This window comes from Oncorhynchus mykiss, unplaced genomic scaffold, assembly GCF_013265735.2.
Source record: "Oncorhynchus mykiss isolate Arlee unplaced genomic scaffold, USDA_OmykA_1.1 un_scaffold_226, whole genome shotgun sequence".
Taxonomy (NCBI): Eukaryota; Metazoa; Chordata; class Actinopteri; order Salmoniformes; family Salmonidae; genus Oncorhynchus; species Oncorhynchus mykiss.
In genome coordinates this window covers 188,239-202,500 of record NW_023493694.1, presented here as the reverse complement: position 1 = coordinate 202,500, position 14,262 = coordinate 188,239, and the positions used below count along the sequence as shown (strand labels likewise).

The following is a 14,262-nucleotide window of genomic DNA, read 5'->3' as shown; positions in this document are numbered from 1 at the left end:
GGTCTTTACCAGTGAGTCTGTCTACAGGTGTTACTACTCTCTTTACCAGTGAGTCTGTCTACAGGTGTTACTACTCTCTTTACCAGTAAGTCTGTCTACAGGTGTTGATACTCTCTTTACCAGTGAGTCTGTCTACAGGTGTTACTACTCTCTTTACCAGTGAGTCTGTCTACAGGTCTTTACCAGTGAGTCTGTCTACAGGTGTTGCTACTATCTTTACCAGTGAGTCTGTCTACAGGTGTTACTACTCTCTTTACCAGTGAGTCTGTCTACAGGTGTTGCTACTCTCTTTACCAGTGAGTCTGTCTACAGGTGTTGCTACTCTCTTTACCAGTGAGTCTGTCTACAGGTGTTACTACTCTCTTTACCAGTGAGTCTCTCTGCAGGTCTTTACCAGTGAGTCTGTCTACAGGTGTTACTACTCTCTTTACCAGTGAGTCTGTCTGCAGGTGTTGCTACTCTCTTTACCAGTGAGTCTGTCTTCAGGTGTTGCTACTCTCTTTACCAGTGAGTCTGTCTACAGGTGTTGCTACTCTCTTTACCAGTGAGTCTGTCTACAGGTGTTACTACTCTCTTTACCAGTGAGTCTGTCTACAGGTGTTACTACTCTCTTTACCAGTGAGTCTGTCTACAGGTGTTGCTACTCTCTTTACCAGTGAGTCTGTCTACAGGTGTTACTACTCTCTTTACCAGTGAGTCTGTCTACAGGTGTTGCTACTCTCTTTACCAGTGAGTCTGTCTACAGGTGTTACTACTCTCTTTACCAGTGAGTCTGTCTACAGGTGTTGCTACTCTCTTTACCAGTGAGTCTGTCTACAGGTCTTTACCAGTGAGTCTGTCTACAGGTGTTACTACTCTCTTTACCAGTGAGTCTGTCTACAGGTGTTACTACTCTCTTTACCAGTGAGTCTGTCTACAGGTGTTGCTACTCTCTTTACCAGTGAGTCTGTCTACAGGTGTTGCTACTCTCTTTACCAGTGAGTCTGTCTACAGGTGTTACTACTCTCTTTACCAGTGAGTCTGTCTGCAGGTCTTTACCAGTGAGTCTGTCTACAGGTGTTACTACTCTCTTTACCAGTGAGTCTGTCTGCAGGTGTTGCTACTCTCTTTACCAGTGAGTCTGTCTTCAGGTGTTGCTACTCTCTGTACCAGTGAGTCTGTCTACAGGTGTTGCTACTCTCTTTACCAGTGAGTCTGTCTACAGGTGTTACTACTCTCTTTACCAGTGAGTCTGTCTACAGGTGTTACTACTCTCTTTACCAGTGAGTCTGTCTACAGGTGTTGCTACTCTCTTTACCAGTGAGTCTGTCTACAGGTGTTACTACTCTCTTTACCAGTGAGTCTGTCTACAGGTGTTGCTACTCTCTTTACCAGTGAGTCTGTCTACAGGTCTTTACCAGTGAGTCTGTCTACAGGTGTTACTACTCTCTTTACCAGTGAGTCTGTCTACAGGTGTTACTACTCTCTTTACCAGTGAGTCTGTCTACAGGTGTTGCTACTCTCTTTACCAGTGAGTCTGTCTACAGGTGTTACTACTCTCTTTACCAGTGAGTCTGTCTACAGGTGTTGCTACTCTCTTTACCAGTGAGTCTGTCTACAGGTGTTACTACTCTCTTTACCAGTGAGTCTGTCTACAGGTGTTGCTACTCTCTTTACCAGTGAGTCTGTCTACAGGTGTTGCTACTCTCTTTACCAGTGAGTCTGTCTACAGGTGTTACTACTCTCTTTACCAGTGAGTCTGTCTACAGGTGTTGCTACTCTCTTTACCAGTGAGTCTGTCTTTTTGTCTTTTAGTGGTCATGTCTATAGTGGTATTGTCTATAGTGGTCCTGTCTATAGTGGTCATGTCTTGTAGTGGTCATGTCTTGTAGTGGTCATGTCTATAGTGGTCATGTCTATAGTTGTCCTGTCTATAGTGGTCCTGTCTATAGTGGTCCTGTGTATAGTGGTCCTGTCTATAATGGTCCTGTCTATAGTGGCCCTGTCTATAGTGATCTTGTCTATAGTGGTCCTGTCTATAGTGGTCCTGTCTATAATGGTCCTGTCTATAGTGGTCCTGTCTATAATGGTCTATAGTTGTCCTGTCTATAGTGGTCCTGTTTATAGTGATCTTGTCTATAGTGGTCCTGTCTATAATGGTCTATAGTGGTCCTGTCTATAGTGGTCCTGTCTATAATGGTCTATAGTGGTCCTGTCTATAGTGGTCCGGTCTATAGTGGTCGTGTCTATAGTGGTCCGGTCTATAGTGGTCATGTCTATAGTGGTCATGTCTATAGTGGTCATGTCTATAGTGGTCTTGTCTATAGTGGTCCTGTCTATAGTGGTCCTGTCTGTAGTGGTCTATAGTGGTCCCGTCTATAATGGTCCTGTCTATAATGGTCTGTAGTGGTCCTGTCTATAGTGGTCCTGTCTATAGTGGTCCTGTCTATAGTGGTATTGTCTATAGTGGTCCTGTCTATAGTGGTCCTGTCTATAGTGGTATTGTCTATAGTGGTCCTGTCTATAGTGGTCATGTCTTGTATTGGTCATGTCTTGTTGTGGTCCTGTCTATAGTGGTCCTGTCTGAAATGGTCCTGTCTATAGTGGTCCTGTCTATAGTGGTCCTGTCTATAGTGGTCCTGTCTATAGTGGTCCTGTCTGTAGTGGTCCTGTCTATAGTGGTCCTGTCTGTAGTGGTATTGTCTATAGTGGTCCTGTCTATAGTGGTCCTGTCTATAGTGGTCCTGTCTGTAGTGGTCTATAGTGGTCCTGTCTATAGTGGTCCTGTCTGTAGTGGTCCTGTCTGTAGTGGTCTATAGTGGTCCTGTCTCTAGTGGTCTATAGTGGTCCTGTCTGTAGTGGTCCTGTCTGTAGTGGTCTATAGTGGTCCTGTCTGTAGTGGTCTATAGTGGTCCTGTCTGTAGTGGTCTTGTCTGTAGTGGTCATGTCTATAGTGGTCCTGTCTATAGTGGTCCTGTCTATAGTGGTCCTGTCTGTAGTGGTCTATAGTGGTCCCGTCTATAATGGTCCTGTCTATAGTGGTCCTGTCTATAATGGTCTGTAGTGGTCCTGTCTATAGTGGTCCTGTCTATAGTGGTCCTGTCTATAGTGGTCATGTCTTGTAGTGGTCCTGTCTGTAGTGGTCTATAGTGGTCCCGTCTATAATGGTCCTGTCTATAGTGGTCCTGTCTATAATGGTCTGTAGTGGTATTGTCTATAGTGGTATTGTCTATAGTGGTCCTGTCTATAGTGGTATTGTCTATAGTGGTCCTGTCTATAGTGGTCATGTCTTGTAGTGGTCATGTCTTGTAGTGGTCATGTCTTGTTGTGGTCCTGTCTATAGTGGTCCTGTCTGAAATGGTCCTGTCTATAGTGGTCTTGTCTATAGTGGTCCTGTCTATAGTGGTCCTGTCTATAGTGGTCCTGTCTATAGTGGTCCTGTCTATAGTGGTCCTGTCTGTAGTGGTCCTGTCTGTAGTGGTCCTGTCTATAGTGGTCCTGTCTGTAGTGGTATTGTCTATAGTTGTCCTGTCTATAGTGGTCCTGTCTATAGTGGTCCTGTCTGTAGTGGTCTATAGTGGTCCTGTCTGTAGTGGTCTATAGTGGTCCTGTCTATAGTGGTCCTGTCTGTAGTGGTCCTGTCTGTAGTGGTCTATAGTGGTCCTGTCTCTAGTGGTCTATAGTGGTCCTGTCTGTAGTGGTCCTGTCTGTAGTGGTCTATAGTGGTCCTGTCTGTAGTGGTCTATAGTGGTCCTGTCTGTAGTGGTCTTGTCTGTAGTGGTATTGTCTATAGTGGTCCTGTTTGTAGTGGTCCTGTCTGTAGTGGTCTATAGTGGTCCTGTCTGTAGTGGTATTGTCTATAGTGGTCCTGTCTGTAGTGTTCCTGTCTGTAGTGGTCTATAGTGGTCCTGTCTGTAGTGGTCCTGTCTATAGTGGTCATGGCTATAGTGGTCCTGTCTATAGTGGTCCTGTCTATAATGGTCCTGTCTGTAGTGGTCATGTTTTGTAGTGGTCCTGTCTATAGTGGTCCTGTCTATAGTGGTCATGTCTATAGTGGTCATGTCTATAGTGGTCCTGTCTATAGTGGTCATGTCTATAGTGGTCCTGTCTATAGTGGTCCTGTCTATAGTGGTCCTGTCTGTAGTGGTCCTGTCTGTAGTGGTATTGTTTATAGTGGTCCTGTCTATAGTGGTCCTGTCTGTAGTGGTATTGTCTGTAGTGGTATTGTCTGTAGTGGTCCTGTCTGTAGTGGTCTATTGTGGTCCTGTCTGTGTAGCCTGAAGACTAAAGCTCTCTGAGTGTCTGGATGAGCCTCACATGTTGACCTCTGCTTCCACCTGGTGGGGGAATAGAAAAACAACACATCATCCCAAATATATGCTTTCTTAATGCCGTCATCCAACATCAATCTTGCAACCTTTCGGTTCCTCGTCCAACCCTCTAACCACTAGACTACCTGCCCCGCCCCCTCTAACCACTAGACTACCTGCCTCCCCCCTCTAACCACTAGACTACCTGCCTCCCCCCTCTAACCACTAGACTACCTGCCTCACCCCCTCTAACCACTAGACTACCTGCCTCCTCCTCTAACCACTAGGCTACCTGCCTCACCCCTCTAACCACTAGACTACCTGCCCCGCCCCCTCTAACCACTAGACTACCTGCCCGCCCCCTCTAACCACTAGACTACCTGCCTCCTCCTCTAACCACTAAACTACCTGCCTCCTCCTCTAACCACTAGGCTACCTGCCTCACCCCCTCTAACCACTAGACTACCTGCCTCCTCCTCTAACCACTAGGCTACCTGCCTCACCCCTCTAACCACTAGACTACCTGCCTCCCCCCTCTAACCACTAGGCTACCTGCCTCCTCCTCTAACCACTAGGCTACCTGCCTCCTCCTCTAACCACTAGGCTACTTGCCTCCCCCCTCTAACCACTAAACTACCTGCCTCCTCCTCTAACCACTAAACTACCTGCCTCCTCCTCTAACCACTAAACTACCTGCCTCCTCCTCTAACCACTAGGCTACCTGTCTCCTCCCCTCTAACCACTAGACTACCTGCCTCCCCCCTCTAACCACTAGGCTACCTGCCTCCCCCTCTAACCACAAGGCTACCTGCCTCCTCCTCTAACCACTAGGCTACCTGTCTCCTCCCCTCTAACCACTAGACTACCTGCCTCCCCCCTCTAACCACTAAACTACCTGCCTCCTCCTCTAACCACTAGGCTACCTGTCTCCTCCCCTCTAACCACTAGACTACCTGCCTCCCCCCTCTAACCACTAGGCTACCTGCCTCCCCCTCTAACCACTAGACTACCTGCCTCCTCCTCTAACCACTAGGCTACCTGCCTCCCCCCCTCTAACCACTAGACTACCTGCCTCCCCCCTCTAACCACTAGGCTACCTGCCTCCTCCTCTAACCACTAGGCTACCTGCCTCCTCCTCTAACCACTAGGCTACTTGCCTCCCCCCTCTAACCACTAAACTACCTGCCTCCTCCTCTAACCACTAAACTACCTGCCTCCTCCTCTAACCACTAAACTACCTGCCTCCTCCTCTAACCACTAGGCTACCTGCCTCCCCCCCTCTAACCACTAGACTACCTGCCTCCCCCCTCTAACCACTAAACTACCTGTCTCCTCCCCTCTAACCACTAGGCTACCTGCCGCCCGAAACGGTACCTGCCAGACATTGACAGTGATTAATTATTATGTTGTATTGTGGATGTTGAAACCTGTTGTCTTTCTCTCCGTGTCTCTCCTCTCTGTCCTCCAGCTGTCCTGGAGTCTGCTCAGATCCTCCAACCTGTTGTCTTTCTCTCCGTGTCTCTCCTCTCTGTCCTCCAGCTGTCCTGGAGTCTGCTCAGATCCTCCAACCTGTTGTCTTTCTCTCCGTGTCTCTCCTCTCTGTCCTCCAGCTGTCCTGGAGTCTGCTCAGATCCTCCAACCTGTTGTCTTTCTCTCCGTGTCTCTCCTCTCTGTCCTCCAGCTGTCCTGGAGTCTGCTCAGATCCTCCAACCTGTTGTCTTTCTCTCCGTGTCTCTCCTCTCTGTCCTCCAGCTGTCCTGGAGTCTGCTCAGATCCTCCAACATGTTGTCTTTCTCTCCGTGTCTCTCCTCTCTGTCCTCCAGCTGTCCTGGAGTCTGCTCAGATCCTCATCATCCTGGTCCTGATGACTGTAATGCTGCTGGTGATTGGCTGTCTGTTGAACCACTACAAGCTGTCTGCCTGCTCCTTTACGACCAGACAGAGCCAGGCCCGGAGGCAAGCACAACACCTACAGCAGGTCAGTACCGTGTGTGTGTGTGTGTGTGTGTGTGTGTGTCTGCCTGCTCCTTTACGACCAGACAGAGCCAGGCCCGGAGGCAAGCACAACACCTACAGCAGGTCAGTACCGTGTGTGTGTGTGTGTGTGTGTGTGTGTGTGTCTGCCTGCTCCTTTACGACCAGGCAGAGCCAGGCCCGGAGGAAAGCACAACACCTACAGCAGGTCAGTACAGTGTGTGTGTGTGTCTGGCTGCTCCTTTACGACCAGACAGAGCCAGGCCCGGAGGCAAGTACAACACCTACAGCAGGTCAGTACCGTGTGTGTGTGTGTGTGTGTGTGTGTGTGTGTGTGTGTGTCTGCCTGCTCCTTTACGACCAGACAGAGCCAGGCCCGGAGGCAAGCACAACACCTACAGCAGGTCAGTACCATGTGTGTGTGTGTGTGTGTGTGTGTGTGTGTGTGTGTCTGCCTGCTCCTTTACGACCAGACAGAGCCAGGCCCGGAGGCAAGCACAACACCTACAGCGGGTCAGTACCGTGTGTGTGTGTGTGTGTGTGTGTGTGTGTGTGTCTGCCTGCTCCTCTACGACCAGACAGAGCCAGGCCCGGAGGCAAGCACAACACCTACAGCAGGTCAGTACCGTGTGTGTGTGTGTGTGTGTGTGTGTGTGTCTGCCTGCTCCTTTACGACCAGGCAGAGCCAGGCCCGGAGGCAAGCACAACACCTACAGCAGGTCAGTACCGTGTGTGTGTGTGTGTCTGCCTGCTCCTTTACGACCAGACAGAGCCAGGCCCGGAGGCAAGCACAACACCTACAGCAGGTCAGTACCGTGTGTGTGTGTGTGTCTGCCTGCTCCTTTACGACCAGACAGAGCCAGGCCCGGAGGCAAGCACAACACCTACAGCAGGTCAGTACCGTGTGTGTGTGTGTGTGTGTGTGTGTGTGTGTGTGTGTGTGTGTGTGTGTGTGTGTCTGCCTGCTCCTTTACGACCAGACAGAGCCAGGCCCGGAGGCAAGCACAACACCTACAGCGGGTCAGTACCGTGTGTGTGTGTGTGTGTGTGTGTGTGTGTGTCTGCCTGCTCCTTTACGACCAGACAGAGCCAGGCCCGGAGGCAAGCACAACACCTACAGCGGGTCAGTACCGTGTGTGTGTGTCAGTGGAGGTTGCTGAGGGGAGGACGGCTCTTAATAATGTCCGGAAAGGAGGAAATGGAATGGCATCAAACCCCTGGAAACCATGGAAACAGTGATGTGCCTCCACCCATTCTGCTCCAGTCATTACAACCAGCCTGTCCTCCCCAATTAAGGTACCACCAACCTCCTGTGATTTGTGTGTGTACGTGCGTGCGTGTGTGTGCCTGTGTTTGCATGCATATATACCCAGTCCTCCAGACACCTCTTCCCTCTTCATGTGTAATTCACCAGACACCTGTCTAGACAGCTGACCCTGTTCACCTGACACCTGTCTAGACAGCTGCCCCTGTTCACCAGACACCTGTCTAGACAGCTGACCCTGTACCAGACACCTGTCTAGACAGCTGACCCTGTTCACCTGTCTAGACAGCTGACCCTGTTCACCTGTCTAGACAGCTGACCCTGTTCACCAGACACCTGGCCCTGTTCACCTGTCTAGACACCTGACCCTGTTCACCAGACACCTGTCTAGACAGCTGACCCTGTTCACCAGACACAGCTGACCCTGTTCACCAGACACCTGTCTACACAGCTGACCCAAATCACCAGATTGGAGCTGGTTCTTGTTTTAACATATATTGCTGAGTGAAGCAGACCAATATGGCCGTTAGGTTAATGGTTTCCTCCACAGGTCAAATGTTCAGACTGTCTCTTTCTGTCATCAGGACGTATGTCTCTGGCCGCCGGAGAGCGGCTCTCGACAAGGTGCCTCCGAGGTAAAAACCAAGGGTGGGTGTGTGGGTGTGTGTGTGTTTAGTAATGGGTCCCACTGGATCCAATCTGTTTAGTAATGGATCCAATCTGTTTAGTAATGGACCCCACTGGATCCAATCTGTTTAGTAATGGATCCAATCTGTTTAGTAATGGATCCAATCTGTTTAGTAATGGGTCCCACTGGATCCAATCTGTTTAGTAATGGATCCAATCTGTTTAGTAATGGGTCCCACTGGATCCAATCTGTTTAGTAATGGATCCCACTGGATCCAATCTGTTTAGTAATGGATCCAATCTGTTTAGTAATGGGTCCCACTGGATCCAATCCGTTTAGTAATGGACCTCACTGGATCCAATCTGTTTAGTAATGGACCCCACTGGATCCAATCTGTTTAGTAATGGATCCAATCTGTTTAGTAATGGACCCCACTGGATCCAATCTGTTTAGTGATGGACCCCACTAGGTCCAATCTGTTTAGTAATGGACCCCACAGGATCCAATCTGTTTAGTAATGGACCCCATTGGACCCAATCTGTTTAGTAATGGACCCACTGGATCCAATCTGTTTAGTAATGGATCCAATCTGTTTAGTGATGGGTCCCACTGGATCCAATCTGTTTAGTAATGGACCCCACTGGATCCAATCTGTTTAGTAATGGATCCAATCTGTTTAGTAATGGACCCCACTGGATCCAATCCGTTTAGTAATGGACCTCACTGGATCCAATCTGTTTAGTAATGGATCCAATCTGTTTAGTAATGGGTCCCACTGGATCCAATCCGTTTAGTAATGGACCTCACTGGATCCAATCTGTTTAGTAATGGATCCAATCTGTTTAGTAATGGGTCCCACTGGATCCAATCCGTTTAGTAATGGACCTCACTGGATCCAATCTGTTTAGTAATGGACCCCACTGGATCCAATCTGTATAGTAATGGACCCCACTGGATCCAATCTGTTTAGTAATGGACCCCACTGGATCCAATCTGTTTAGTAATGGATCCAATCTGTTTAGTAATGGACCCCACTGGATCCAATCTGTTTAGTAATGGATCCCACTGGATCCAATCTGTTTAGTAATGGATCCAATCTGTTTAGTAATGGGTCCCACTGGATCCAATCTGTTTAGTAATGGATCCAATCTGTTTAGTAATGGGTCCCACTGGATCCAATCTGTTTAGTAATGGATCCCACTGGATCCAATCTGTTTAGTAATGGATCCAATCTGTTTAGTAATGGGTCCCACTGGATCCAATCCGTTTAGTAATGGACCTCACTGGATACAATCTGTTTAGTAATGGACCCCACTGGATCCAATCTGTTTAGTAATGGATCCAATCTGTTTAGTAATGGACCCCACTGGATCCAATCTGTTTAGTGATGGACCCCACTAGGTCCAATCTGTTTAGTAATGGACCCCACAGGATCCAATCTGTTTAGTAATGGACCCCATTGGACCCAATCTGTTTAGTAATGGACCCCACTGGATCCAATCTGTTTAGTAATGAACCCCACTGGATCCAATCTGTTTAGTAATGGACCCCACTGGATCCAATCTGTTTAGTAATGGACCCACTGGATCCAATCTGTTTAGTAATGGCTCCAATCTGTTTAGTAATGGACCACACTGGATCCAATCTGTTTAGTGATGGACCCCACTGGATCCAATCTGTTTAGTAATGGACCCCACTGGATCCAATCTGTTTAGTAATGGATCCAATCTGTTTAGTAATGGGTCCCACTGGATCCAATCTGTTTAGTAATGGGTCCCACTGGATCCAATCCGTTTAGTAATGGATCCAATCTGTTTAGTAATGGACCCACTGGATCCAATCTGTTTAGTAATGGATCCAATCTGTTTAGTAATGGACCCCACTGGATCCAATCTGTTTAGTAATGGACCCCACTGGATCCAATCTGTTTAGTAATGGACCCCATTGGACCCAATCTGTTTAGTGATGGACCCCACTGGAACCAATCTGTTTAGTGATGGACCCCACTGGATCCAATCTGTTTAGTAATGGACCCCACTGGATCCAATCTGTTTAGTGATGGATCCAATCTGTTTAGTGATGGATCCCACTGGATCCAATCTGTTTAGTAATGGATCCAATCTGTTTAGTAATGGACCCCACTGGATCCAATCTGTTTAGTAATGGACCCCACTGGATCCAATCTGTTTAGTAATGGACCCCACTGGATCCAATCTGTTTAGTAATGGATCCAATCTGTTTAGTAATGGGTCCCACTGGATCCAATCTGTTTAGTAATGGATCCAATCTGTTTAGTAATGGATCCCACTGGATCCAATCTGTTTAGTAATGGGCCCCAATCTGTTTAGTAATGGACCCCACTGGATCCAATCTGTTTAGTAATGGATCCAATCTGTTTAGTAATGGACCCCACTGGATCCAATCTGTTTAGTGATGGACCCCACTAGGTCCAATCTGTTTAGTAATGGACCCCACTGGATCCAATCTGTTTAGTAATGGACCCCATTGGACCCAATCTGTTTAGTAATGGACCCCACTGGATCCAATCTGTTTAGTAATGGACCCCACTGGTTCCAATCTGTTTAGTAATGGATCCCACTGGATCCAATCTGTTTAGTAATGGATCCCACCTGTTTAGTAATGGAGCCACTGGATCCAATCTGTTTAGTAATGGATCCAGTCTGTTTAGTAATGGACCCCACTGGATCCAATCTGTTTAGTAATGGATCCAATTTGTTTAGTGTTGGACCCCACTGGATCCAATCTGTTTAGTAATGGATCCAATCTGTTTAGTAATGGATCCCACTGGATCCAATCTGTTTAGTAATGGATCCAATCTGTTTAGTAATGGACCCAATCTGTTTAGTAATGGATCCCACTGGATCCAATCTGTTTAGTAATGGATCCAATCTGTTTAGTAATGGACCCCACTGGTTCCAATCTGTTTAGTAATGGATCCCATTGGACCCAATCTGTTTAGTAATGGACCCCACTGGATCCAATCTGTTTAGTAATGGACCCCACTGGAACCAATCTGTTTAGTGATGGACCCCACTGGATCCAATCTGTTTAGTAATGGATCCCACTGGATCCAATCTGTTTAGTAATGGATCCCACTGGATCCAATCTGTTTAGTAATGGAGCCACTGGATCCAATCTGTTTAGTAATGGATCCAGTCTGTTTAGTAATGGACCCCACTGGATCCAATCTGTTTAGTAATGGATCCAATCTGTTTAGTGTTGGACCCCACTGGATCCAATCTGTTTAGTAATGGATCCAATCTGTTTAGTAATGGATCCCACTGGATCCAATCTGTTTAGTAATGGATCCAATCTGTTTAGTAATGGACCCCACTGGATCCAATCTGTTTAGTAATGGATCCAATCTGTTTAGTAATGGATCCCACTGGATCCAATCTGTTTAGTAATGGACCCCACTGGATCCAATCTGTTTAGTAATGGATCCAATCTGTTTAGTAATGGACCCCACTGGATCCAATCTGTTTAGTAATGGATCCCACTGGATCCAATCTGTTTAGTAATGGATCCCACTGGATCCAATCTGTTTAGTAATGGAGCCACTGGATCCAATCTGTTTAGTAATGGATCCAGTCTGTTTAGTAATGGACCCCACTGGATCCAATCTGTTTAGTAATGGATCCAATCTGTTTAGTAATGGATCCAATCTGTTTAGTAATGGATCCCACTGGATCCAATCTGTTTAGTAATGGATCCAATCTGTTTAGTAATGGACCCCACTGGATCCAATCTGTTTAGTAATGGATCCAATCTGTTTAGTAATGGATCCCACTGGATCCAATCTGTTTAGTGATGGACCCCACTAGATCCAATCTGTTTAGTAATGGACCCCACTGGATCCAATCTGTTTAGTAATGGACCCCACTGGATCCAATCTGTTTAGTAATGGACCCCACTGGATCCAATCTGTTTAGTAATGGACCCCACTGGATCCAATCTGTTTAGTAATGGACCCCATTGGACCCAATTTGTTTAGTAATGGACCCCACTGGATCCAATCTGTTTAGTAATGGACCCCACTGGATCCAATCTGTTTAGTAATGGACCCCACTGGATCCAATCTGTTTAGTAATGGATCCCACTGGATCCAATCTGTTTAGTAATGGATCCCACTGGATCCAATCTGTTTAGTAATGGACCCCACTGGATCCAATCTGTTTAGTAATGGACCCCACTGGATCCAATCTGTTTAGTAATGGACCCACTGGATCCAATCTGTTTAGTAATGGATCCAATCTGTTTAGTAATGGACCCCACTGGATCCAATCTGTTTAGTGATGGACCCCACTGGATCCAATCTGTTTAGTAATGGATCCCACTTGATTCAATCTGTTTAGTAATGGATCCCACTGGATCCAATCTGTTTAGTAATGGATCCCACTGGATCCAGTCTGTTTAGGAATGGACCCACTGGATCCAATCTGTTTAGTAATGGAGCCACTGGATCCAATCTGTTTAGTAATGGATCCCACTGGATCTAGGTGGTGTTTCTGTCTCTGTCTAGGACTAGGTGGTGTTTCTGTCTGTATGTAGGACTTTGTGGTGTTTCTGTCTGTGTCTAGGACTAGGTGGTGTATCTGTCTGTGTCTAGGACTTTGTGGTGTTTCTGTCTATCTGTCTGTGTCTAGGACTGGGTGGTGTTTCTGTCTGTGTCTTGGACTAGGTGGTGTTTCTGTCTAACCCTCTATCTATCTCTGTGTCTAGGTGGTGTAACTATCTAACCCTCTCTCTATCTCTGTGTCTAGGTGGTGTATGTGCCCCAGGCCAGTGAGAGGTTCACAGCCCCCTCCTTTATGTACCGGGATCGTTTCAGTCGCTTCCAGCCCACCTACCCCTACCTGACCCACGACATCCACCTTCCCCCCACCATCTCCCTGTCTGACGGAGAGGAGCCCCCGCCCTACCAGGGCCCCTGCACCTTACAGCTGAGGGACCCAGAGCAGCAGTTGGAGTTAAACAGGGAGTCGGTCAGGGCCCCCCCCAATAGAACCATCTTCCACAGTGAAGTGATAGACATGCACAGTGGAGGGGGGGGAGGGCCGAGACCACCCAGCAGTAACTCTGGTATCAGCGTAGCCAATAGCAGCAGCCACGGACACATGGAACGCCCGCCTCCGGCATATTACGAGGTGATTGGTCACTTTTTTCACCACCCGCACAGCAGTAACCCTCTCAGGACCTGGACCGGGAGTGGGACCAGCCAGCAGGGCCAATCAGAAAGCACAATACCTGCCAAGGCCAGGAAAGGGGAGGAGCTGAGGGACTAAGCTGTCTTAGACTCCTCCCCCCTGTAAAGAGGTGTGGCCAATCTCTATATGGACAGACACTCCCAGGATGCACAACTAAACACAAAATTATCAACCTGCTACTGCTAAACACAACATTACCAACCTGCTACAACTAAACACAACATTATCGCCCTGCTACAACTAAACACAACATTATCAACCTGTTACAACTAAACACAACATTATCAACCTGCTACAACTAAACACAGCATTATCAGCCTGCTACAACTAAACACAACATTATCGACCTGCTACAACTAAACACAACATTATCAACCTGCTACAACTAAACACAGCATTATCAGCCTGCTACAACTAAACACAACATTATCATCCTGCTACAACTAAACACAACATTATCGACCTGATACAACTAAACACAGCATCTTCGACCTGCTACAACTAAACACAACATCGTCTACATGCTACAACTAAACACAGCATTATCGACCTGCTACAATTAAACACAGCATTATCGACCTGCTACAACTAAACACAACATTATCAACCTGCTACAACTAAACACAACATTACCGACCTGCTACAACTAAACACAACATTATCGACCTGCTACAACTAAACACAACATTATCAACCTGCTACAACTAAACACAACATTATCTACCTGATACAGCTAAACACAACATTATCAACCTGATACAGCTAAACACAACATTATCGCCCTGCTACAACTAAACACAACATTATCAACCTGTTACAACTAAACACAGCATTATCAGCCTGCTACAACTAAACACAATATTATCGACCTGCTACAAC

At 47.2% G+C, this 14,262-nt stretch overlaps 1 protein-coding gene across 2 annotated transcripts in view; it reads left to right on the top strand.

Annotated features, from left to right (window-relative positions):
* The window catches only part of ldlrad4b (low density lipoprotein receptor class A domain containing 4b), a 39,654-nt gene extending 25,756 nt beyond the window's left edge, over positions 1-13,898 (top strand). The window contains exons 2-4 of one of the 2 annotated variants that reach the window (XM_036973245.1): positions 6,113-6,267; positions 8,112-8,162; positions 12,940-13,898. In XM_036973245.1, the coding sequence (XP_036829140.1) occupies positions 6,113-6,267; positions 8,112-8,162; positions 12,940-13,461 (728 nt within the window). In that variant the 3' untranslated portion in view covers positions 13,462-13,898. Of the gene's footprint in view, positions 1-5,757; positions 6,268-8,111; positions 8,163-12,939 lie in introns of both variants that reach the window. The other variant, XM_036973244.1, reaches the window with a different exon arrangement.
* The last annotated feature ends 364 nt before the right edge of the window (positions 13,899-14,262 follow it).